The 25,922-nt window shown below is 38.9% G+C and overlaps 1 protein-coding gene across 2 annotated transcripts in view; it reads right to left on the reverse strand.

Annotated features, from left to right (window-relative positions):
- Positions 1-19,723, reverse strand: part of PLAA (phospholipase A2 activating protein) — a 749,216-nt gene extending 729,493 nt beyond the window's left edge. Inside the window, exons 1-2 of one of the 2 annotated variants that reach the window (XM_044061441.1) lie at positions 19,634-19,723; positions 19,360-19,513 (exon numbers count right to left, since the gene is read on the reverse strand). In XM_044061441.1, coding sequence (XP_043917376.1) covers positions 19,360-19,511 — 152 coding nt within the window. In that variant the 5' untranslated portion in view covers positions 19,512-19,513; positions 19,634-19,723. The other variant, XM_044061440.1, reaches the window with a different exon arrangement.
- Between the last annotated feature and the right edge of the window lie 6,199 nt (positions 19,724-25,922).

The raw sequence follows: 25,922 nt of genomic DNA on the forward strand, positions 1-25,922 counted from the left end.
TCTCCTAACTGCGGAGAACGTCAAACTTCTATTACCCCCCCAATCAAGCAAATGTTGGATGACAAGAGGAAAAAGAGGAGTTTGGTCTTGGGGGTAAGAAGGAATCCCCCCCCAAAAAATGAGACAGACTTCCACTGCCATCTGCAACCTAAATGGATTACTCTCAAAATCCACCTGTATGAAACAAATCGGTTTCCAGAGAGAGAGAGAAATATAGGTTCAGAGTTTCTGGAAGGATTAAGGAGCTACCAGGGTAGTAAAGGGGGGTCCTTCATATAGTCATCTAGACTGTCCTGTGTTCTGGGGGTTCCAGCTTTCTTTTGCAACTTCCTTGTCACGGCTTTTTAAAAGATCTGGTAACCAGCCATTTCCTGGGACTGTTTAGTCTGCTTTTTAAGGAAAATCAAGAGAGAGTGAGTGATGAATCCCTTAGCAAACGTGGAGAAGGAAGGCTGCTGAAAGATCCCTTGAATTAGTACACCTCTATCATCACACTTTTCTAAAAACATTTGCAGCAGAAAGTCCAAGAGCATACTTCTCTATCCAAGGGAGAATTCAAAATTTCATTGCTGACATGCCCTGGGAGGTTTTCAGAAAGCAGCCAGGCAAAACTCCTTATAACAGTTCCAGTGGCAGCAGCCACGGAGGTGGCACCAGAAGAATCATACTCGCATTTCAAACAATGGTCAGTCAACTTGAGACACAGAAGAAACCAAGTGACTCAAAATAGATTTTTCCTCCCAAGAGGAAGCAGATGTCAAAACATTCCTCAATCTCAAACAGGAAAACATAAACTTCAACATACGAGCTGAACAACTGACTGAGGGTTCAAAAAACAAGTGCTGCAGAAGAATATAGCTTTTAACCCAAATCTATCAAAAGCATTCCCATCCTTGTTAGAAGGTGATGGGAGTAGTAATAATCAAATGTTTAGCAATAGCTTCTGCGTCTGATCGGAGATGAGTTTATAAAAACTTTAAAAGATTTGGGGCACTTTATATAGTCTATTTGCTTTTCTGGGGGGCAGCTAGCTGAACATCATGCAAGTTTCAACAAAAACAAACATTCCACAAAGTGAACAGAACAGGAAGAATAGAGTTTGTCTTTTTTTGGCTTTTTCCCGGTAAGGGGTCGCCACAGCAGAACTCCGGTCCGCTAATGATGAATAGAGTAGGTTCTGTAAACTCCAATTGTAACAAATCATAATACTTCTTGAGGGACTGGGAGACATCACTATTTTCTTATGAAAACAAATGATTCATTCTCGAAATAGTTTTAGAGAAAAAAAGAGAATCCTACAAATCAGAAATCTGTGGAAACAACCCAGGCCTCTCTGCTCCTTCATAATAATTTTGAGGTTGAAAGTCTTTAATCTCTTCAGAAAACAAATACATTTTTTTATTACCAGAAACGGACATACAAGAAGGGTCAACAGCCTGTACTAAACCCCAAGCTAAGCCTAATACATTACCTGACCAAAGTAACCAAGACAGCAGAGGCCATATTATGTTTTTGTTTGTTTTTTGCAGGAATTTTTAAAGAAAAGAAAAAAAAGTACAGTTTTGTTAAGTTACACTTACCATAAATGAAAGTTATATACTTGCCACAAATTTTAGATCAGCGCTGTCTTGTTCAGTCCAGCTCATCAGATGGGTTATTGGATCTGACCAGCTCAGACGTCAGTGACTTCAAGAGCTTGCTAGGGCTTTGGCTCCTTCCCTACCCATAATTCCTCCAAGAAGCTCGATTACTTCAGATTGAGTTTGCCTGCTTGGCCCTAGTACTCTTCCTAATGTTCACAATACAAACTCATCAACCTATGTAAAAAGATCATACCAAGAAATAAACAGCTCCAGGCCGTCAATAAAGACAAAGACCCGGTCAGGACCAATCAATCAATCTATCAGTTAAGGACAACAAAAGGATAATTCAGATAGTTTAATTGTCTGGTTAAGATTTGCTTCCGAAACTACTTTAAGAAGAAAAGGTGGACTGGTGTACAAAGATGCCTTACTGATCACTACTAGCAAACAAGGCCAACTTTGAGAAATCATAAGGCCTTCTTTAGCTATGTTAGAAACCTGGCTCCCAGATATGCTCAGAATTAGTCCAAAATGATACAAAAATCACTGAACCCACAGACATTGCCAACATATTGGCAGGCAGGTTCAGTGCAAATGGAGAAATATCTATCCCACAGCAAAAACACAGCATCAATGGAACTCAATGAGGAACTAAACCCACACATAAGGCTGCTGTTTAATCTTAGCCTTACTACAGGATACATAGCAACTGTGGTCCCTAAATAATGACATTGGGGACCTACAGACACTGGATCCCCTCTTGAACTTGGCCATTGATGAGGGCAAGGAAGTTCACACAGCCTACCTTGACGGCATCATAGAAAAGCTCACCAGCTTAGATGTAAACCCATATGTCACAAGATGGGTTGCAAACTGGCTAGGACAGAACCCACAGGGTTAGAGTTGCTGCAGTCCTGGGCCCCTCTTGTTCGGCATTTATTTTTCTGAAGTGCAGGCAAACATAGGGATTGTGGCTGACAAAATTTGCAGATGACTGCAAACTGGGCACCATAATTGATACTCCATCAGACACAGACACTCCAGAGAGGTCTCAGAGAAATGGATAACTGGTGCCGCCTTAAGCTAAATGCCAAAAATGTATAGTCATACCCTTTGGGAAAATACCACATAGGTGGTAATCCATACCTGGGGACCCAAGTTGACAGTAACCTCTCTTTGACACTCACATTGCCAAAGTGGTTAGGAAGACCTACATTGCCCACCTGATCATGAAGGTGTACTCTTTACTTATCAGACCAATGATTGAGTACAGAAATTCCAGCTCTATTCAGTCGCATACCGCCTGCTCAGAGGGAATTAATGGACTCAACACGGATATAAGTGCTGGAGGGACAGATTCATCACCCAGAGACCCCCTACACTATGGAACAGAATCCAGTCCATGTGAGGCAGAGCCCCTCACTGACTCTGTTCAAGAGAAATCTGATGGGAGGGAATCATCTCTGTGTGTCACTCAGAGGACAGGCAAAGCAAACTAATGGGTATAGTATTCTCATCCTAAAGAAAGCCACACACTCTGGCTAGGCTTATAAATGTCCTAGGGCAGATAGCCTAGTATGAACCTATGAACCTATGAAAAAAAGATACAGAGATCTACAAGACATCATCTGCAACTCAGAGATCCTCCTAGCAGAGATAACTGCTACTAGCAAAATGGTTTTCCAGGTAAGGGACTTCAGTTCTGCTGAAGATGCTTGCTGAAAGGGAGGCCTAGTTAAGGCTTAAGCATGACAGTAATATCCCATGGGGGAAATGGATCCCTGATTGGAGGACTGAGAAGGAAATTTCATATTACAAAACCCTTGGAGATCTTCAAGAGAGCAATGGAAGTTTGGTTTTGTTCCATGTAAAAGCTGGATATGGCCGACAACTGAATCTTGATGATTCACAAACTAGCACATTTCCAAAATAAAACCATTAAGAAATCCAGTAAGGAATGTAATGGAGTTGAGAAAGGATCCAGACTTTTAGAAACAACCCTCTAATGCAAATTTTTTCTGTTTGCTGAGGTAAACCTTCCCAGGTTAGGTTTTTGTGAAGACAACAGAATGACTATTACTGAAGCAGGCAGCGTGGTGTCTCTGGCCACCATTAGAACTGGAGGAACCATGAAGTCAATTTCAGGATCTTTATGTCTATGTAAAGCCGACCAGATGGCTATAGTAAAAGGTCCAGGCATGGATCCAGCACCCAGGGAGGACAGAAAAATGGAAACCAAACTTGTTGAGGCCAAAAAGGTACAATGAGAACTACCGTTGCCTTGCACCGCATAGCTTTATGATGAAACTTGGTTATCAGGAGAAAGGAAGGAAAGGCATACAGCAGACCCATTGGCAAACTGTGGATTAGAGCATCTAACAGCCTTGTCCATATCTACATCTTCTGCATTTAAACAAATTCCCTCAGTCAGGGTTTCCAAGTCATTCTGAGAGTCTTGCTATCTAGCCTACTTTCAACTTAGTAAGCATTCCTAGGCCTAGTACATACTTTACCAGAGCTTTATAGAAAATTGCCCATTGATTTCCATCCCATATTTGTTTTCTGTCTCAAGCATTTACTTTTTTCCTCCCTTCCATCTCCCAGTGCCATAGAACCTTTGTTAAAAGCAACAAAAACAGTTTGCAGTTTGAAAAACAGGGACCTCGATCAGACAGCATACATGCAATATACTTATCCCACTCAGCTATATACGTTCATTTTTTAGTACAATTTGACATTACTGATTCAAAGGGTTGGAAGATAACATTCAGATTGCAACTTGCATTTTTAGTTATGTCACATCCTTTACCATTATAAACATTATTCCTTTTTAAGTACCATCGTCATTCAGCAATCACAGTCAATTATTTTTCCTTCTTTTTTATGGAATCTATCATATTTTTGAAAACGTTTTGGTTATCCATAATTTCCTTTCGGAAAAAAAGGAAATGGTTTTGCGGAAATCTCTTTCTTGAAATGTAAATAGGTTGCTTTTCTACACCTGCTTGCTGGTTGCTTATTCCCTTGCCACCTTCTGCCACCTCCAAATCTTGTGCATGTAGAAGGTCTGTAAAGGGTAATACAAGCTGGCAGAAGACTCAAGGTAATAAACGATACAATAACTTGAAACAAAGTTTCATTTCTCTGCAGAGTCTTAGGTCTCCAACCTTTAAGACAATTCCTTTCCTCTGCAAATAAATTTCCTTACTTAGCTGGCATCTTTGCAGTTTAATACAGGTCTCAGCTGTTTACTCAGTCTCAAATTAAAAATATTTATTTAGTCTAGGTGTTCTATTTTAATATCAGCAAAAGAAAGTCCAATCCATCTGCTGTGGCATTTTCTCACAAAGACATTAGAATAGTTCCCTTTAGCTTGCTCTGATACTGTTGCAAACCTCAAGTTGTCTCTGCGTGACCTATCCTCAAGATCAGCCAGTTGCTATGCCATTTGTTTACATTTTAAATTGTTGTTCCACTATTTTTGATTTCATCTCCTTTTCAGCAGTTCACATACGAGCCATTTCCTTTGAGTGCCTAGTTAAAACATCAATTTCCTGCTGCCTTTTACTTGTCTCTACATATTCCAACAGAGAATCACTTATCTTGAAGGTCTCACAGTGCATTTAGTCAGTCTCTATACAGCACTTAAAAGTTCGCTCCTAAAGCTGCTATTACTATTGGTTTCCCTACTGCTTTTAGTCCCCTTGATCTTTCACAGTTGCTCTCCTTTTTTCTTCATTGCTGACATTCTGAACACCACAAACACTCTAGCTACTACTTTCTGTTAACTTACAGTAGTTTTCAACAGTTCTCTGCCCAGAGTTTTGTTTTTAGCACCTTACAAGTCCTCAGTCTTCCTAGAACTGGCTACTAAACTACTATGTGAAATTAATAAACCCTGTATGGATTTTATACGTTAATTGTTTCTGAATATGCAGCATTTGTTAGAATCCCATTAAATTGCTGCTATATTTGTTTTTTTCAAAGTGTTGATACTACATTTTGTTCACATGCTGTTTCTTTTATTTTGTCTTTGGTTCCTTATATAATCATCATTATTATTATTTTTCTTTTTATCAGCAGCATCCTTTACATTCTTCTCTACAGTTAGAAACTTTACATCCATTATACTTTAGTCTATTCTACCAAAATCCCATAACCTTCTCCCCTCGGTTATTCAACATTCTAATGTCCAAGTTTAATTACAAATTAGATCTACACATGCAAAACTTACTGACTTAACGTTCTCCTCAGTATATTTTATTAACATCTTCAGCTAATAAAACATAGTTATCAGCAAGTAATCTGAACCATGTTTTCCCTTTACCTTTTCAATATGCACTCTGTAAACTTGCTTTTCCATTATTATGGTAAACAGTACCGGGGGGAGGGGGGGGCAACGACAATCTTACTTCACCAGTCTCTCTACTTTTGTTTCCTTTGTGATACCATTACAAGTTCATAGGTATACACTAGGTTAAGGACCACTAGGGCCTTTATAAGCCTAGCCCTGCAACCCAACCTAACTGCATCCCTATGTATCATAGACATTTATTAGGAGGGGGCATGCTAGTTAGGAAGTTTCTAGAGGTTATGGGGGGTGTTAGATGGATGGAGACAGCAATGCCCAGTCTATCAGAGATATGGGGGCAATATCTGGGTTGAATTTCCAATTTCCCCTCCACTGATAAAGGATACTGTTACACAAGGTTAGGGATTCTTTCTGCTTCAGATGGACGGGGAGCTTGTTCCAGTACATGGAAATCCTCCGAGAAACGTATCTGCCTTGCCAACATGTCTTAGCAAGCAAAATTTAAATCCTTGGATCTAGTGGTTCTGATGCTGTTCATTTTGCTGAGTCTGAGGATGCCTTGTATGCCAGGAACAGACTGCCTCTCAGTAAACTGTAGGAGAGTACAGAAATGGGGCTTTAAGGCAGTCTGTACAGGACAATGTGTTTATAGTCTTTGATTCTCCTGGGAAGGAACCTTTGTCAGTATTCCAACTGTTGCATATGTCTGGTCAGGAACATCCCGAAGGGGCATTACACTCTATGATGGGTCTGAAAAAAGCCGAATAAAACAGCACTATGACTTCCTCAGACCTGGATGCCATGTCCAACTTATAAACTGGGAGACACACAATGATTTTCTTACTATGTTGGTCAAAGACCATATTACTGTCTACATATGTTCCCACATCCCTGACTATCAGGTCAACTCACAGGAGTGTCTTATCCATGGATTAATTAGCCTGGGGGAAGTTCTCAAAAGGCACTACAGCAGACTCCCTCCTATCCAGTCTTGCTTTAACCGGCCATATTTTTGGGAAGATTTTTAAATTAGTGTTAGTGAAGGAGAATTGGCTCAACTGTTGGGTATACTCTGTGGCGGCTGGGGACAGTCTCACAGCCGGAACCAATCTAGCATGACACCACCTCGATTGCAAGGTTTGTTGTGCTGGTAGTTTTACATCTACTGGATGTCCCACTGACCAGGCTGAACAAGGAGAAAATTAGTCAGCTACCTGTCGGGTGCCAGGATCCGCCACATAACGCATGCACTCAAGTCACTCCACAACAAGTACAAATATGACTCTGTCATTGTCCATGTTGGAGTGAATGACTTGAGACATACCTCCCTAGACTACATAAAAAGAGACATGGAAGAGCTCTCTGATCATGTGGCCCAGGCAGGTATGATCCTAGCCCCGAGTAGCATCCTGCCTTCGCCCAGAATGATACCACAGTACAAAGACAAAATGATTGATTTCAACAATTGGCTAAGCTTCTGGTGTCATTCAAAGGGGATCCAATATTTGTCTGCCTGGGATGACATGATCGACAGACCACGATGCTTTGCCAGAGATGGTCTACACCTGTCACCCCTGGGATTCAGGTTACTGGCCAAGGCTCTTGCCACCCCTATAAGTGCCTTTTTTAGGCAACGTTCAAACGACAAAACCAATAACAGGTACAAGCATGCAAAATCTGAAGGCAATGCTACTCAATTCTAGAAGTCTAAATCTCAAAATGCACTCTCTTGAGGCACTCCTAAAAATGGAGAATATAGACATCTGCGCAGTAACTGAGAACTGGTTCAAGGCTCCAGACAGCACCCCTGCAATACCAGGCTACAACTCTTACCACACTTTTCGGCCACCAAACCGGACTAAAACAAAAACACTAAAGGTGGAGGAGTGTCCATATTCACCAAGGATATTCACACCACCAGGCTAGTTGCCCAACACAATGCATCTGAAATTCTTCAGGTGCAACTAAAACTAGGTAAGACTGCAATCCAAATCATAGCTTGCTACAGATCCTCCACCATGCCCCAAGATTCTCACTACACCTTTCTAAACATAGTGGAAAATATTAAGATACAACCAAACACCCTAATACTGGGTGATTTCAAATACCCTGCCATTAACTGGGAAAGCTACTCGTGCACCAACACCTTTGCCTAACGGTTCTTGGAATTCATAAATTCCAATGCCCTGGATCAACTAATCCATAGTCCCACCAGGGGCTCCAATATCCTAGACCTGATCATTACCAACATGGGAAATCGATGCTCCACCCCTCGTTGGTCAGGCCTGACCATAAACTAATTACCCCTGACATCCATATCCCTCCCCCAGCAAGAAAACCTCCATAAAAAAACTTCTCTAAAGCCAACTTCATGCTACTCAAGTCAGAAGTGACAAACTTCACGACACCCATGCAGATGGGAACTGAAAGTTCGACTGCTGAATCCTACACTAAGGCACTGTACGAGCACATCCACTCGTGCATGAATCGTGCCATCTCAAATAGAACCAAGACCCTCAACTCCAAAAAAAGGAAGCCAATCTGATGGTCCCCTGCCATAAACAAACTTTACAACAAAAGGAAGAAACTGTTGCAGAAAAGAGGAAAATCCCAGGATGCAAAAAACTCCCTTACCAGCCTCAGTAAGAAGCTGAGGTCCCTCATAAAATCCTCCAAGCTAGTTACGAAAATAAACTTGCCAAAGATTCCAAAGACAACCACAAGGCATTTTACAGCTATGTCAAGAATCTAAATGGCAATGCTCAGATCTGCTCTGAGGTACAACAGAATGGCATTAAATATACTGATCCCAAGGGGACATTGCCAATATCCTGGCAGATCGATTCAGTGCCAACTTCACTTCCCCTCTCACTCCCTAAAGGCTTCATCTCAATAGCAAAAGATTGCTAAATTCCAGTAATAACGGCCACACAGGTAAAAACCGCACTCTCCAAAGCTAAGAATACAGCATCCATGGGACCAGATGACATCCCATCTCGGGCTATGTACTACATGAACTACAAAATGAAATGGCACTTCACCTAAGTGTCATGTTTAATCATAGCCTCACCTCAGGCTTCATGCCCATTGAGTCTGATGAGCCTGATCTACAAGGCCATGGAACGTATTATCATGGAAGTTAAAAACAAAGACATTAGCAACCTTCAAACACTGGCCCCACCCAGTTTGGGTTCATGAAGTGCCGATCTTGTCTCCTGAACCTGAATGAAATCAGTCTCCAGAGCTGTGGACGAGGGTAAGGTGGTCAACACAGCCTATCTGGACCTCGCCAAGGCCTTCAACACCATCCCCCACTCTGGAATCATAGATAAACCTACTAAGCTGGGCATTAATCCCTACATCACTCGATGGGTTACAAACTGGCTTCCTGGCAGAACCCACACTGTAAAAGTAGCCAACACCAAATCCAGCTCCAGACAAGTGACAAGTGGAGTAACTCAGGATTCAGTCCTGGGACCGCTCTTGTTTGGCATCTACTTCTCTGAAGTACAGGCCAACACTAAGGGACTCTGGCTAACAAAGTTCGCAATCGACTGCAAACTGGGAGCCAATAATGAATCCCCAAATGATGTGAATATTCTACAAAAGGGCCTTACAGAAACAGATGATTGGCTCGGCTCAAGCTCAATACCAAGAAATGTATAGTTACCCCCTTTGGGGAAAAAACATGTACCCACGAATTACCACATAGGTGGCAGTACACTAAACACCAAATGTGTTCTAGGAGACTTAGGGACAAAGGTGGACAGTGGTCTCACCTTCAATAGCCACATCGCCACAACAGTCAGGAAATCCTTCTATGTGGCACACCTCATCACTAAGGGCTTTTCATCCAGAAAAAAAGGAGGTCATTGTCCCACTGTACTCATTAGACCCATTATAATGCTCCGTTTGGTATGTACCTCTCAAGGCATCTGCAACAACTGGAAACGCCGCAGAAATACCTCACTAAAAGAATCACTGGCCTAAAGCAGATGCTTGCTGACTGTCTAAAAAAACTCCACCTATACTCTGTCGCATATCGTCTGCTCAGAGGCGATCTCTGCTTAACATACAAGACCATGTCAAACCCAGAGCTGCTGGACATGCTACACTTAAAGAAATCCCAATCTCTCAGAGCCACATGCTCCAGGGATCTAAACCTTGTCATCACAATGAACAAAACATGCTGGTGGGATAGGTTCCTGACCCAGAGCCTCCCCAGACTCTGGAATAGACTGCCCATACATGTCAAGCAGAGCACCTCTTTGGCCCTCTTCAAAAGGAACCTTGACGATTGTGTCGCCCTGCTAGACAGGGGTCCAGGGAAGTAAATACTGTGGGAATAATAGGCAGGGAATTGTTATGGCTAGGCTTGTATAGGCCCTAGAGCCGATAGCCTTGTACCAACCTATGAACATAGGGGGGTCATACAATCTGCACTGCTGCTTCTGTCCCCCACTTTCCTGACATCTGTCTCTTGACAACAGTAGCCGGTTGCAATGATTTCTAGCCATGGCAGAGGGTGAGCAGCCCCTGTCTGGAGGTGGGACCGCTTTTGGTGGAACTGGGAGCCCCCAAAGCAGCCCACTGGTGGTGCTAGTAAAAACATGCAGCAGTCATAATCGGGAGTACAGAGTCGTCAGCAGCAGCTGTTCGGGCAGCCTGGACACAGCTTTTGCAAAGTGACACTGACTAAGCCCACATTCTGTCACCACTGTACGGACTTCATTTGGGGGCTTGGAGGCTACCAGTGTGAAGGTAAGGTTTGCTGCACAAGTGCTGTATTCATAGTCTTGTTTGCTAGTTTTTCATACCTCTTTTAGTTAGTGCCAGGAGTATCAGAAATCCCTTTTCCATATTCAGACCTTCTACTGTCATCCACAGCCACTAGTAAAAATGTGCACACATCTACATCTGTTGAACCCATACACATGAAATGCACAGTTAATTTCAGTTATCACCTACAGTCATGAAAAGCTGTTATCCTTCTTTGTGGTTGTAAACATGATGTACATTTAAAAAGAATTACTTAGCTGTGTCACGTTTTTGCCTCTAAATACTGTCCTTGTGGGTAATGGTTGCCACCTGCAGAAGATATATATTTTATAGGTGACCCACTGCTATCTGTAGAATTTCTTTCACAGATAACCCATGAGCAGTGTAAAAGTTCAATTTGATTACTTAAAGTTAAAATGTAAAAGAAGTTGTAGATGTTTATGAAAAAGTGGTGTGATTTCACTTCAAAACAAGGATTGAAGAAAAATGAAAATTATTGATTTTTTTTTCAGCTAAATAAAATGTTTTATAAGTATTTACATACAACATATATACATAATTTTTAATCTGATTTACAACATATAAATGCTATTTTGTATGCTTTTTCTGATCAACCAGCTATTAACTTATCCAGCCTAAGGTCCAGTCCCAGCAAGACTGGATAAGAGAGAGAGAGTCTACTGTACAATGCATTTCTTGGTATTGGGTTTTAATCCATGACTTTGGCACCAGTCATCTGTCTGGGAGACCATCTTGTAATAAGTTTGTGTCATACGGGGAATCTATGACAGCTCCCAATTTGCAGTCATCTGCGAACTTGGTCAGCCAAAGGCCAATGGCATCAGCGTATACCTCCGAGAATGCCAAATAGGAGTGGTCCCAGCATACAGCTCTGAGATACCCTACAGGTGACCAAACCCTTAGTGGAGGTGGTCTCACCAATCCTGACTTTCTGGGTCATGTCCGTGAGCTATTTACAATACATAGAGTTATTAATGATTTATGGTCAATTTAGTGAGCTTGTCAATAACACCTGAGTGGGGTATTGAATTGAAAGGGGTTGGGAGGGTGGCCTAATGGTTAAGGTGTTTGCCTTACAAACACAAGGTGCAGGGTTTGAGTCTCACAAGGGATAATTGGCTAGGCTTACAATGGCTCGCAAGGGCAGTTAGCCTAGTACCAACCTATGAAAGCCTTAGCTAGGTCCAGATGAGCAGAATGCACCATTTTCCGTTCATTCGTTGCCTTGTTGACATTCTTGAAGAAGTCTACCAGATTTAGTTGGCATGATCTTCCCTTGACAAAGCCAATCTAGGTTGGATCTAGTATCTGAAGGTTTCCTATGTCTTTGTTGATCACTTCTGCGATAATTCATCCCACAGATTTTCTTGTTGGACTAGTCTGACTAAACGGTCTGCATTTTCCAGGGCCACTTGATGCTCCACCCTACAAAGCCTGTTTTAAGGTTACAGTTGAAAAGTGAATGAAAGTGACAATGATGTACACATTTGAGTGACTTTATCATTTTATTAAAATTTCAAACTTTTTCTCACTGTTTCCTAAAGTTCTATGTAGAAATTCCCACTGTACTCAAACAGATCCTTTTTGATGATGCCAAAAAGCAGAGTACCTGCTTTTCATACAACATTTTTCCTTTCCTGTTTTAATATCCACCAGTTATCAGTTTTCAGTCTTAGTCTTCACTGAACCACGCTGAGGATTCGAAATTAGTTAATTTAGGTAAAACAGCATGCCAATGTAACTGTAAATATTTCTACAATCATTTACATCCAAATGTAGTAAGAAAATGTTTCTACAGATTATGTTTCTTTTTACTAATACTACTAAGCATTTAATTAATTTCTTTCTTTAACTTTGTTACACATAACACCTAATTCTTTATGTACATTTTGCTCCCCAATTGAAAATTTCACTGTGCTCAGTTACCTTGCGTGCTTTTAGTTTGTTGCATTTTGAACTTCTACCATTGTAAACTATCAACCCAATTCACTGTTATCAATACACTCACAATATCAATCATTTGCATTATATAACTTGCTACAATAAAATTAGTTATAACGCATTAAATCTTTACCTTATACAGTTTCCTTAATTCTAGTTTACTGATTTATTCATTACCTCTTAAATCAAATTCTAAAAGGTTGACTAAAAAAATTACATGCGGCAAGAGTCCAAGTGCAATTTTACCCACACAGAATCTCACACAGTCAGCACACTACACACAAACTACAATGGCAGAATTACATGTATAATGATACCAAGCTTCAAAAGGTCCTATTTAGAGGTTTTAATTCAGCAATGAAGTGGTGCTAATGTTCTACAAATAGTACAAAACGGACATAAGTTGATCTATTTATAGCCGTTTCTTTGATAGCTCTAAGAAATTGTGCGGAAACACCCTTCAACAAATCACACACACACTCGTCAACAAATCACAAAAATATTTAAGATGGAACTCCCACCCCCCACAAAAATATATATACCTACTAAGAAGTCACACAACAGTGGAGTAAAGGGAAAATTCCCACTGCCGCCAAAAACTGTTTTGGCATAATTTCTTTGATCTATCGTCAGGCAAAGAATCAGCTGTCAATAGATAGACTTGCACCCTTACAGAATGCACAGGGGGTATTGTCTCTTTAAGTTAATTGGTTAATGAAGACCCAATTAAATCACTTCTCATTTGGAAAAAGGATTTCAAATTACACATTTTTTAAATAAACTTGGGACATGGGGACTTGCCAACTACTTTGCAAAATCTGCAATACGAAATACAAATTTTACAATTTCTGCTTATTATTCATATAATAACATTAATGCCAACAGACAAAGAATTGAAAAGTTGCGAAACATTTGCTATAAACTGTATCAATTTGTACACCGGTTATAAACTGTATCAGTTTGTTTATATAAGGTATCTGGAAGCCCACTTACAAGACTATGCAGAAACCTGGTATCGCTTCTGACAGTTTCTTTACAAATATCATTTGCTTTTTGAGTATTCCATGTCAAACTGTGTCCGCTACAGCATGCACTTATTTTTCAAAATAGTTCTGCTTGTGATAATCTTGAAGGGCTGATAAAACTGTGGTGGTAAAATTCCACAGTATTCATAATTAACATCTGTATACAACACTTACAAAAGTTCCCCATCCACTACTCCAGAAGTGTAAAAAATAGTGCTTGAACGGATTTGTTCCATAAAAACTCTAACAAAACTTATATCAGAGTTCCATATGAAAAATGTCACCAATATAATGCCTTATAACAAGGCAAAATGTTCAAAAGGAATGCACTAGTAGAAACATTTTTAATCATCTGATGTAGTTAAAGATTTATCCCCAGCTTTGAGCCTTTATTTTAATTTGTATTCTGCTCTGATCTTCCTTATGGCGATCTGTCGTATTTATACTTACTTTTTGATAGTATGTGAAGTAGATAAATTACAATTTACTACAAGCCTTATTTTTTTCTTTTATTATAATACAGCTCATTAATGTTGGAATTCCACGAAGGTAGTTTAGTTTTATGTTCCCTAATATATCTGGATCCGAGTGGGACCACTTGATTTATGTTTTCAAAACGGCAGTAAAAATTATTGCATTAAGTGACAGCTAGTGCTAAAACTGTACTGCAAATCTTACAGCTGAATTTTAAAAGCTAATTGTATATAGTTGTTAAAAAAAAAAAAAAAAAAAAAAAAAAAAAAAAAAAACAAGTTTATCTTTTTAAAATCCTTGAATTCAGAAATGTTCATTGTGGTGGAACTGGATGCCCTAAAGGAGAAGACCACCAATTTGCGATTGGATTCAATCACAGGTAAGGATGCTACAGGAGTACTTAAAGTGAACACTAAGTTAGTGAGGATGAGGTATAGAAGATTTTGAACCCCAGTAGGCAGATTATATGGACAAGCGAGAAACCATTCGGTAAATCTAGGAATCTATGGACAAATACAACCTTTGTATTCTAGATGTTCTAATAAATTTATGGAGAGTTGAAATAATCTGTCAAAAAGGGATTTTTACGGTAAGATCTGCAAGCACATTTAGAAATCTTTCGTGGCTCTCAGAAGATATGGTTCACTATCTATAACAGTCTACAAATTGATAATTTGTCATTTTAGTATAATCTGAAGTTCAAAATGTTCTGCTTGTGGATCATAAGGAATATATCAAGGGATTATCTGGTCTCTGACAAATACTGATACTTCACCACAGTTTCCAGCAGCTCTGAATACATAACAGGTGTAGAAATTTGTTAAAAAGAGGAACTGTTGGAAAACAAAGCTCTGTTACACCACCTACATGGCTGTGTTCAAGTTTCAAAAGAGCCTCAAGATCATGCAACTTATTGTTAATACGTCTACACTAAGTACAGCAACCTTGATGTAGTCTGGCCTGGAATTTACTAAAAACATTTTGGATTACATTAGAATAGCCAAAAAGTGGACTTTGCCTAAAAAGATACGCTGGGGCTCCGAGTGTTTTAGTCATTATGTAGACGCCATGGAATGAAAGATGGAAAGCCATCCATGGCCTAAGAAGTTGGGCTGTCACGCATCTTGTCCCTGGTTGACACATACTGGCTCCTTCTAGAAATATACCAGCTACTTCACCAATTGCTAAAGCCAATTATTATTTGTTTCTATCCTGGCATCATTCTAGTTGAGGGCAAGATTTCATTCAGGGCAAGAATCTTGCCTGGTTTTGATACATGCATGCCAGGCTCTGACACATTTCTCTGTATGCCCTTCTGGAGCACGGACATCTACATAAAACCAACCCAGGTCCTAGTCATACATGTGATGTTTGAGGGACTTTAGGACCCTCATGAAGTCAAGGATCCTGGAGCTGAAAAGGCAGCCATCACCTTCTCTTTCTGCTGCCTAGACAGCATAGAGTCAATGTGCCTAAAGATAGAGTAACCAATTACAGTGACATTTCTACTTGAATAAGAACAATTACTGGCAGTGAAATGTTTCTAGTCTGCAGCCTGGTGACTGAAAGTTATGCAGGCATAGTGAAGTCATGTTATATGGCTCTTTAGTTACAATTCTTGGAAGCATAGGAAGTCTTTTTTGCATATATTGGATGTTGGTTTAGTGTTATCCTGGAGAGATACATGTGAACGCAAGACAGTGGCCTCCAGGTTATACAAACATACTTCTTAAAAATCATGTCAAGATGGACCAGTAGTAGTCAATCATTAGGCAGTTCCTACACGGTCTTGGAATAAAGTGTAATGAGGCTAGCAAAAGAAGAAATAAAGGTAGACTGAAAGACTGAACTTCCATGTCTGCCAGGTAAATCAAATTACAGAAGGCAGGAAGGATACAACAAAAACCAACTTATTCTGTAGAGAAAGAAAATGTTACATAGACAAACCACATTGTGGTAGTCTGCAAAGGATTAATGACTTGGGTCATATGGAAGGTGCCCTGACGCTTTGGTAGCTCTCCAGCTGTTATAGCCTATGCGGGATATAGCCAATATTGCACGGGCTACTGCAACGATCAAAATGAAGAGCATAACAGATTACATAATCCAGTCTACTCTGTTAGAAGTATACAATTACCATAGTATGACAATAAAAAACAAATGCGGTATAACAAGAGTATGATGGCTGATAAAGTACTACGAATTACACATAGTATGAATCAAAAGTAATATACAACTACAGTTTGCCACAGAACACAATTACAGTAATAAGAGAAAAAGACAAATTCCATACAATAGAACAGCTGAACATGCAGTAAAAAATAAATTATAGGTGGTATATTCTACAATAGCAGCCTTATATGCCACCAACAGTAAGACTAGAGGTTGGTACAGATGCCACACACCACACACTTCAAGGCCCAACTGTCTCCATCAAAACAGAGAAGAGTAGCTTGAATGGAATAAAATTTGTGCTTCAAAGATTCAATAGGCTTGGATATCACACAATGACTGCTTCTTTTTATCAGACTTCGCTGTCATACGCTTGAATGCAGTCAAATACAGCTGCTGTCAATACTTGGCCCAAGCACAAGGAGAAATGTAGCTGATGATGATGTGGTTCTAACCTAGGCTGCTTGGAAGGGAAAGCCTTTGAATCTTTAGGGGTAGCATCCTAAATTCTTTTTGTTCTCACTTAGGGGGCATAGGATTGGTAGGCATAAGTCCCTTTAAACTCAACTTGTTTTTCCATGCTTGAAGGAACCAAAAGTTTCGGTTATGTCACAAGGGGCCATACAACTGTGTGTATGTGTGTGTGTCCATCTTGGGGGGAATTTTTGTGGCCACATTTAAAACACTCCCTAAAAGCCCCAAGGCAGAAATCTTATCCTTATTCACAGCCTTAACCATGGGCTTTAAACTTAATGCAAGCAAATTGCAGCACAGAGGTTTAGAAAAATAAATACTAGAAACATCTAACAAAACCCACTCCTTTTATACAACAGCAATCCCTTGCTAAAATGCCCAATAAAAATTAACTTCTGAGAAAAAAAGTAAAAGAAAACAAACCAAGGTAGCCAACACTAAAACCACATAAAAAGGTGGCAAGATTCAAAATTAAAGGAACAAGTCAAATGGCATCAAAAATACTTAGTCTGGGGATGTAAACCTCTTTTGCAACATCAACAAAATGGCTTAGAGGGACAGGTGTATCTCGAAGAAAATACTGTTACTCTGGAACAGACTCCCAATTCAAGTAAAATAAAGCTTGCCCCTGTCCAAATTCAAATGCAACTTGGATCCAAGGATGGGCAAAAAAATACTTGTCCGATAACTTACCCCTGTACCACTAATGGACAAAGGCAGTGTCTAAATGCTTTATCCTATGCACGGGTCCCCTAAAATTATCCCAGGTATGACCCCAGTTACTGTCACTAGGAGTAATATATAATCATTGACCGTGGGATGGATAAGGCCAAACTAACACCAAATGGGATAGGTTAATTCAAGCAAATAAAGGGAAATTGGCTAAGCTTAAAATAGCCTGCAAGGAAAGCTAGCCTAGTACTTACCTAGGAGTACAGGAAAAAAGAACTAATAATAGCTAAAGTCAGATTAACAATACTGCTATCTTAAAGTGGAAAAATGTTAGTGCTAACCAAACCACATTGATAATGTTTCTCTAAACAAATAAAATTGCCAAGTGATGATGAGAGTAATAAATAACTCATTTCATGAGCCTGGGAGCATCTACTGAGGAACAGCTTCCAAAACATCTGGAGAGAAGGGGAGCCAAGGTGCATTGTGGGAGCAAGGGAAGGTGTTTGAGACCTGGGAGAGTCTCAAAGATGCCGATCACCTGTTACCTGCAGCTGCAAGTCCTACGGTCAAGATTGATGGACTAGAACATGTAAAATAACGAGTTATCGCAAAAAGGATAATATTCTCAAATAATAATGCTAGTAATGCAATATGGATACCCAACTGTAAAACAGCCAAAAAACAAGGATACAAACATATTATTAGCTACCTTATCAATTATTAATTTGCTGCTAGGCCAGTTCTATGTCAACATCCTTATACAACAGCACTGGTAATGTAACATAGATGCCTATTACTATCAAGTGAAGAAAAACAGGCTAACTAAATATATCAACAGCACCTTTGCCCCAACCTCCATCACTTGTGGACTGCAAACAACACTTCAGTCTAAAAGTAATAGAAAATGTGCATGTGTGTGAGGGAGAGAGGGAGACATAATTACTTCTTAAATTAAGCATGACCAATGCACTCTAAATATTTACATCATCATGACTTTTTAATCACTAAATACAGAAAAGTAGCAAATTATCATGGATAGGTCCCCCCCTTGCTAAACTTCAGAGGTGGAAAGACAGCTTTATAAATTTACAGTAGCAAGCAGCAACTCCTCCATGTCAGCAAGCCCAGTTACTGTCACATAATAGATTACCCTTCCATCTCCAAAATATGGATCACCACCTCACATAATGTACTAAAAAATACCAAAACATGGAACACAACCAACATCGTGCTAACAACTTTAACTAGGAATATTAAAGAATGCTTAAAATGTGTTATTTTATAGTTTAAAAAACTTATTTTGATTAATTTTAAATTTAAACATTTTATTTCAAAGAATGGGAAATATACCCATTCAACTGGATCAGGGTGAATCACTGACTTTTTAAGACTCAAAATGAAAAATGTTGCTCATGATAAAGTATACTTGAGAGGTACATATAACAGATGAGAAATAGAGCACCACCAACATCCCTGAAACATTTGGTTAAAGAAGCCACATTTCTCTTTAATTATGCAGAAACATCCACTTTACCTTTTACTTTATTCTATACACTTTAACCGACGTTTCTATAGCAACAATACACTTTCAGGCAATTGTAGAATACAGAGATCTTCACTGGATTCCAGGTATAAAAACATATCCTTTAAAAAGCTGACTCTGTCACACAAACTGCAGAGCAAGAGCATACGTGTATTTTCCTCACCTAGCATACTTCAGACTCAGTGCAAACAAATCCAAAACACAGTTTTTGAAAAAAAAATGTTCTAGCACACCCGCTCGAAGAGTACATTCTAAAAATGTTGTTTCAAACATCCCTTAATGAGTTCCTCCTTCACTGCTCAAACATCTCCCTTCCAATAACACTAACCAAACTCCACAATGACTTGCCAGATCACTCACCTGTTTGGTACCCAGAGCCGTACACTACGGTCCCGGGACACGGACACAAAGGCTCCATCCAAAAACACCGCGGTAGCCAGTCCACGTACATCCAGCTCATGACCACTCAGAGAACAGCTGAGTCGATAACAACCAGAGCCTGCAGACGCCATGGCTAAAGATAAAAAAAAAAACTTAATGGATATTCACTACCGATTCTGCGTACAGGAACCAAATTGTACAAACACGAGGAAACGAAAGCTAACTTAGCCTGTGCTACTGTGACACAGCATACCTGATTACTTCTACATGGAACGTAGGAAGCATAGCGAAGAACGCCACATCCGGCAGCTAAGCAAGCTGGGAAAACTATGTGAAGTGTTAAGAGGGTCTTAGTGTAACTGTATTCTGTGTTTATTTTCTACTTGACAGTCCTTGGGGGTCAGTGACTGTTCTTTTGGGGAGATGTGGGCAGTATTTTTACGAAGTGATTAGGGGATTTCAACGACTCTGGACGTGTTTCTACATCTTTATACCCAAGTGATGTACGAATGGATATTATTCACATTGATCATTACACTAGTAGCCTTAGCTATATGGGGTGATATCGCAGCCGGCCATTGTCCAGCATGTCAAACAGCTTGAGATCAGCTGTCTTAAAGACAAATATAGGCGCAAAACCCTTCAGAGGTTTACTGCCGTCAAAGAGTACTTTCTTCTGAGGCTTTTGAGGATGAACAGTCGGTTTGTGCCTTCCTTTGCTGGGGGGTCCGTTTTCTTATACTACTTTCCTGAAATTATTTTAAAGCTAGGAGTGTTGTATTTTAACGGACTGTCTCAGTGCCGGATCTAGAGTTGATATGGTTGAACGTGAACTCTACTTGTCAGTTCTGCAGATCCTAGGTTAAAGAAAAATGCAGTCCTCCTCTTGCTTTATACTCCAGCTTCTTAACTACAGTATTAACCTTTTCAACCCTAACTAGTTCAGTCCGTTGTCAGCACGTATTTATTTTTAAGCACTAATCGCAGTTTATTTATTAACACAAATGATCCCTTAAGGACATCCCAAGTTTTTCAGCTACATGGCTTCTGAACGCCTGTAACATTTTACTTTATTTAGTATTTATGGAGACGTTCAGGCCAGTAAAGCAAAACCCCACCAGCCGTGGACATGCATGTTTCGCCGCCTTACTGACCTCAGCACACCCATAGCTCCTTTTTGGGTATGGCTTCTTTAACTAAGTAACTTACCAGCTAAAAATAGGCAGTATTATAAAGTGCAAGGCATTATTAACAAAATAACACACATACTGCTAATCTCGTATGTGCTGCAGTAGAGAAACGAATCCATATTTTTCATATTTTCATACTTCTGTTCATATTTTCATAGCTGAGAGTTCTTTGTGTTATGAGACAGGAAAATTCATGCCCATTTATACCACTTGCTGTCTGTTAGTAATAATGAAAATAAAGAATATTCCCATATTTACTTATTATTTAAAAAAAAAAGTGACTTACAAACTGTTGCATGACGTCAGGAGGAATCTTAGAGGTGGTTTAAGAAATGTGCACGGTAAGGCACATCTTGAGAGATGCCCAGTATTATTTTCATTGCTAATTGTACAGTTAAGCATATGTTTTCTTATTGGTGCAAATATCTCAATAAACTTCTGGTTGTTATGTGAAAGTGTATGTCTGATTAACAAAAATGTTCTAGCAATATATGTCTAAATTTTACAATTTCCAAGAAATGAGAATTTGTGAAAGTTTAGCAAAATACATAATTTGAGGTTTGTGTACATTATAATATATTATGTTATTTATGGAAAGAGTATGAATGCACTGACTATTATCACTGTAAAGAATACTTATTGATATCACTGATATTTGTGCAGTTTCTTTTACGACTCACAATATTTTTCATAAAAAGGTCAGGCATGCAAGCTGTATGTAGGCTGCTAAAGGTGTCACACTCCACACCACATGAGTGTTAACTAGCAACAGTCATTGTCATAAAATAAGAGGAAAAAAACTTGTGCCACAAATTATGCTCATAGATTTCAGAATTTAATTATGAGTAATTACTTACTGAAGGAGAGGTTGTATATTAAAAAAAGTCTTCTCCTTAGCCCGATTTGCTCATTGTTGGACAATTTACCAGCAAGCACTTTGAACTCAGATTAACTTCTATTTTGTAGAAAAAACACTACAGTGGCAGCTCCTGAAACACGTTAGTCAGACTGTGAGTCTGATGAGGAAATGACCTTCCAATTCAAGTGTCTTCACACTTTGAGTTACAGAAAAGAAAAACACATCAACAAATGTACTGCTTTTGGTGGAAGACCTTCAACCTAGTTTATGGAAAAGAAAAACACAGCAGATACCACTGTCACCCCGTCAGTACTCTGATTTGATGTTTGAAGGATATGTCTGAAATTTAAATGTATGTCATTATTTAGTGACTTCAGTTCTCAGTGATATGCCAGAAAACCACACATTTGGATGAGGAATAGACCAAAAAGTATGATGGAAAAATCTGGACAGCTGCCTGGTATGCCCTTATGCTAAAAATGCTGGTGTGATCCTTATGACAGAAAATGAATCTACATAGTTTAAAAAAGTTACAAGACACAACATGAGTGGCTCCATTCCCTGATGGAAAAGGTTTGAAGTATGGAATAAATAAATAAAAAAATCAAGTACAGATAAAACTCTTTTTAAGTCCTGTTTGGGTTAGTGTTGCACTCATGTTGTGGAGAGCATATGCTTGAAGCTGACTTGTTTTGAATACTTTAAATCCTACCTTCTCCCACCCCTGCTTCCCAATAGTGGTTGTGCCATACCTCTCAACCTATTAGTTCAAGAAATCTGGACAAAGATAATAGGGAGACAAATGCCTAAAAATAGGGACATCTTTTAACTATTGCTCTTATAAAATTTGCTAGAAGAACAGGATTTGTGTTGGCATACAGTTTGATGGATATGATGTCTGAAACTCAAATGTATGTATTATTTAGTGACTTCAGTCTTCACAGATTTACCAGAAATCCACAAATTTTATGAGGATCAGACAAAAATATGGGAGAAAAATATCTTCACTGTCTTGTTGGACTGCAAAAACGAGAAAACCACACATGGTAAAGAATGAGGTGGGGAAATGTACTAGTGCAGTTTGTGAACACAGACCGCTTTTGGCAGTACAAAGTTTGCTGCTTTTTTACTTTTCTGTAAACAGATGCAACTTGTGAACACAACTGAACTGCGAGGATCTAGGATCTAGTCATTTTGCTAACCTTGTGAAATGACTAGATCCTCGCAGTTCAACTGTGTTTAACTGCACATGCAAGTTAAAGAAAAACAGCAAATGTACCACCAAAAGCAGTACTGTTCAGTTGTTAGCAGATACAATGGGGGCGCTTCAGCTCCCCTAGCACCCCTGGTAAATCCTCCACTGTGTGCCAAGATTGTAATGTATTTTTAAACGGCGCACTCATTTTTTTCCTATCGGTTTTAAAGTAGTGTAAACTAACTGATAGCATACGTTTGTGGAGAAATTAATGTTTAATTTTCCATTGTGTGGCTCCATGGTGTTTGAAAGTGTTTTTTACTGTGTTGTTTTGTATCCAAAACCACAGTAGGCCAGGAATTTGTGTCTAGCACAGGTGGGTGACTGCTGTGGCCATTTGTTGTACCTCAGACCACTGTGGTGTAGCAAATACATCTGCTGTGGACCAGGGTTAGCCACATCCTCTGCAGTTGTTGTAGTCCCCTCAGTAGGCAAGGTGGAGTCACTCTTGTTGGGCCTGGAATGGGGAACATGGAAAGTTTACCTGTTATGTCAGAATTTTGTGCCTACCCCTGAGGAAACAGCAACTGTTGTTAATAACATGGTTGCCCCATTTTTCCTGTCACAAAGAAACAGAAAACCAAACATGCATCTTCTACTCAAATTTCTTTGGATATGAGTAGTTTACTGGGTCTGGCTCAGGGTTTAATTCAGGCCATTGATCCATCTTGTAGAGTAGTCTCTGGTTAAAGAAAGAGGGGTGCTTCTTTCCCTGAAGAGATTTATTCTGAATCTGAACAGGAAGACATAGGGATGGATTCAGAGTTTTGTCCTCAGATTTCTGCTTTAGATTCAGAGGAGAGCTCAGTTTCAGATTCTTCCTGTAGGGATTTCTTTTTCTTTGAAACTATTCCTAGTCTGTCCCGGTATTTTCAGTGGGAGAGCACTGAGGTTTCTCAGTTCCCCAGAGAATACTATGACTTGTTACAGAAGGATTTTCCTGAACCTACACCCATTTGTTCTAGCCTGTCTGTTTTAGAAGTTGTGTGTCTTAACTGCCTGCAAATTAACTGATAGTCAGCCAACTGTCTAAAAAGGCAGGTATGATATATAAAGTTCCTCAGTCTTTCAATTTTTTATACACTATTCCCAACCTGACCCAGCAGCTTTAGCCTTAGATGACTCCACTGCTGCTAAGCACTTAATTGCAATCCTGCTCTTAATAAGGATAGGCAAATTATTCATAAGCATGGGGGAAAAAAGTGTATACTCCTGCAACATTGATCTTCAGAATTTTAAATTCTTAGGCTCATATGTTATAATTTGTTCTGACATATTGTAAAAATATGAATAATGTTTTATCGACAGTTTCTTCTTGTGAAAAAAACTGCTTTAAATAACTTAGTTTCTTCTGTTGCACATGTCACTACGCATTGCAGTGTACGTATGACTCTGTTGACACTTCTTGCAGGGCTATGGCCACTGGTACTGTTTTAAGGAGGTTTGCTCAGCTGCATTTTCAAAACCTCAAAGATGATTTAAAAAATGAGATTGTAAATTTTCCTTTAGATAAGACTTGGTGTTTGGCCACTCTGTTGCAGAGGTGATCAAAAAGTGAGATGTAAGGGGCAAGCTGAACCAGGGAATTTCTGAAGATTTTTCATCCCTTCTTTTCCAAATTGTCTAAAGAACTTTCTTTCTCCTCATACAATTTTCTCAAAAAATGAATAAATGGTCTCAACAGAATTCAGGTAAATGATATTTAAGAAGTGGCAAGGGGTTCCAAAAAGAAGTCTCAAACCTCCCAAAACCAAGTAAACCCAACAAGTATGAATGACTATTCAAGAGATCTTGTAACCCCCCCACCCTAGCCCCATTTCTCTTCCAGAAAGCCTGAATCTCCATTTTTCTCTTTGGCAACAGATTGTTAAAAAATAATGTACTAGGGACCTGTAAGAAATATGGAACTTTTAAATGTGGTAGATGCGCACAGTGTATTTATATTGCTGGACTAAAGGAGGTTAAAATACCCAGTTTGGGAATGACACTTAGGGCTAATGGATATAGTAGTTGTTATACCAAAGGAGTGGTATACCTAGTATTTTGTAAGGCCTGTTGGAGTTATTATATTGGGAAAACTGAGCGTCATCTCAGGTCTAGAATCTACGAGCATATTAGAGATATAAATAAACATAATGAGAATAATGCCTTGTTTAGACATGTTTTGGTCTGTAAAAATGCGGACCTTAAGTTTCGGGTAATTGAGGAGGTAAAATACCCTGAGAGGGGTGGCGACTGGGAAACACAATTGGAGTATAGAGAAATTATGTGGCAGCTAAGACTTGATGCATGTTGTGGGAGGGGTCTGAATGACCATATTTCTATCACCCCAGCATTAAAATTACTTGCCACCGACCCAAACACAATAATACATAAAAATACTATATTATTGGGTTAATATATTGTTTCCATGATATACCTTAGTTAGCCATATTAACACATTTTTACAGATCTTCTAAAGTTTTTTGATATCTTGATACTTTGATATCTTGACATCTTGATACCTTGCTATTTCTGATATTTTGATATTTGTATATTCCTTGTTGTTCCTTGATGTATGTATTTATATTAGGCCAGCATATTTATATTAGGCCAGCAAATTTATATTATGCCAGCATATTTTACAGTTTATATTTTAGTTTATTTTACAGTTTTTTATATTTATTATGAATTTATTATGACTTTATTGATTTATGTAGATTTTATATAGGATGTATTTCATATAGGATGTATTTCAATATTTTATATGCAATATTTATACATTAATATTTACACATATATATATAACATTTATATATATATTTATATTTATTTCCTATATATTTTATAAATATACACCTCTCATATATTTATATATTTATATTTATTTATAATTCAAAATATTTATAAAGCAAGACAATTTTATTAAACAATTGTATCAACTACCGTGTGACCCATTTTAGTGGTGACGGATGTTGGATGGTGACCATACGGAATTGTTATATTCTGATGGTATTGGTTGACCCTGATTATACTACACAATATTATTTAACTTCAATAAGTAAAGTAAAGTATTGAGTTGTGTGGTTACAATTCCTGGGTAGGTTTTACCCTTTATCCATTATTTATGATATGTTCAAGAATATTAATATTGATCGGACCTGCATGTAAGGTGGTTCTTTAAGACAAGTAATACTGATTATTCAATTTTGATTGCCAGCCCAATTTTTGAATATAAAAGATGATAGGACTCTTGTTA

This window comes from Protopterus annectens, chromosome 2.part0 (assembly GCF_019279795.1).
Source record: "Protopterus annectens isolate FY-2018-M chromosome 2.part0, PAN1.0, whole genome shotgun sequence".
NCBI classification, from domain to species: domain Eukaryota; kingdom Metazoa; phylum Chordata; order Ceratodontiformes; family Protopteridae; genus Protopterus; species Protopterus annectens.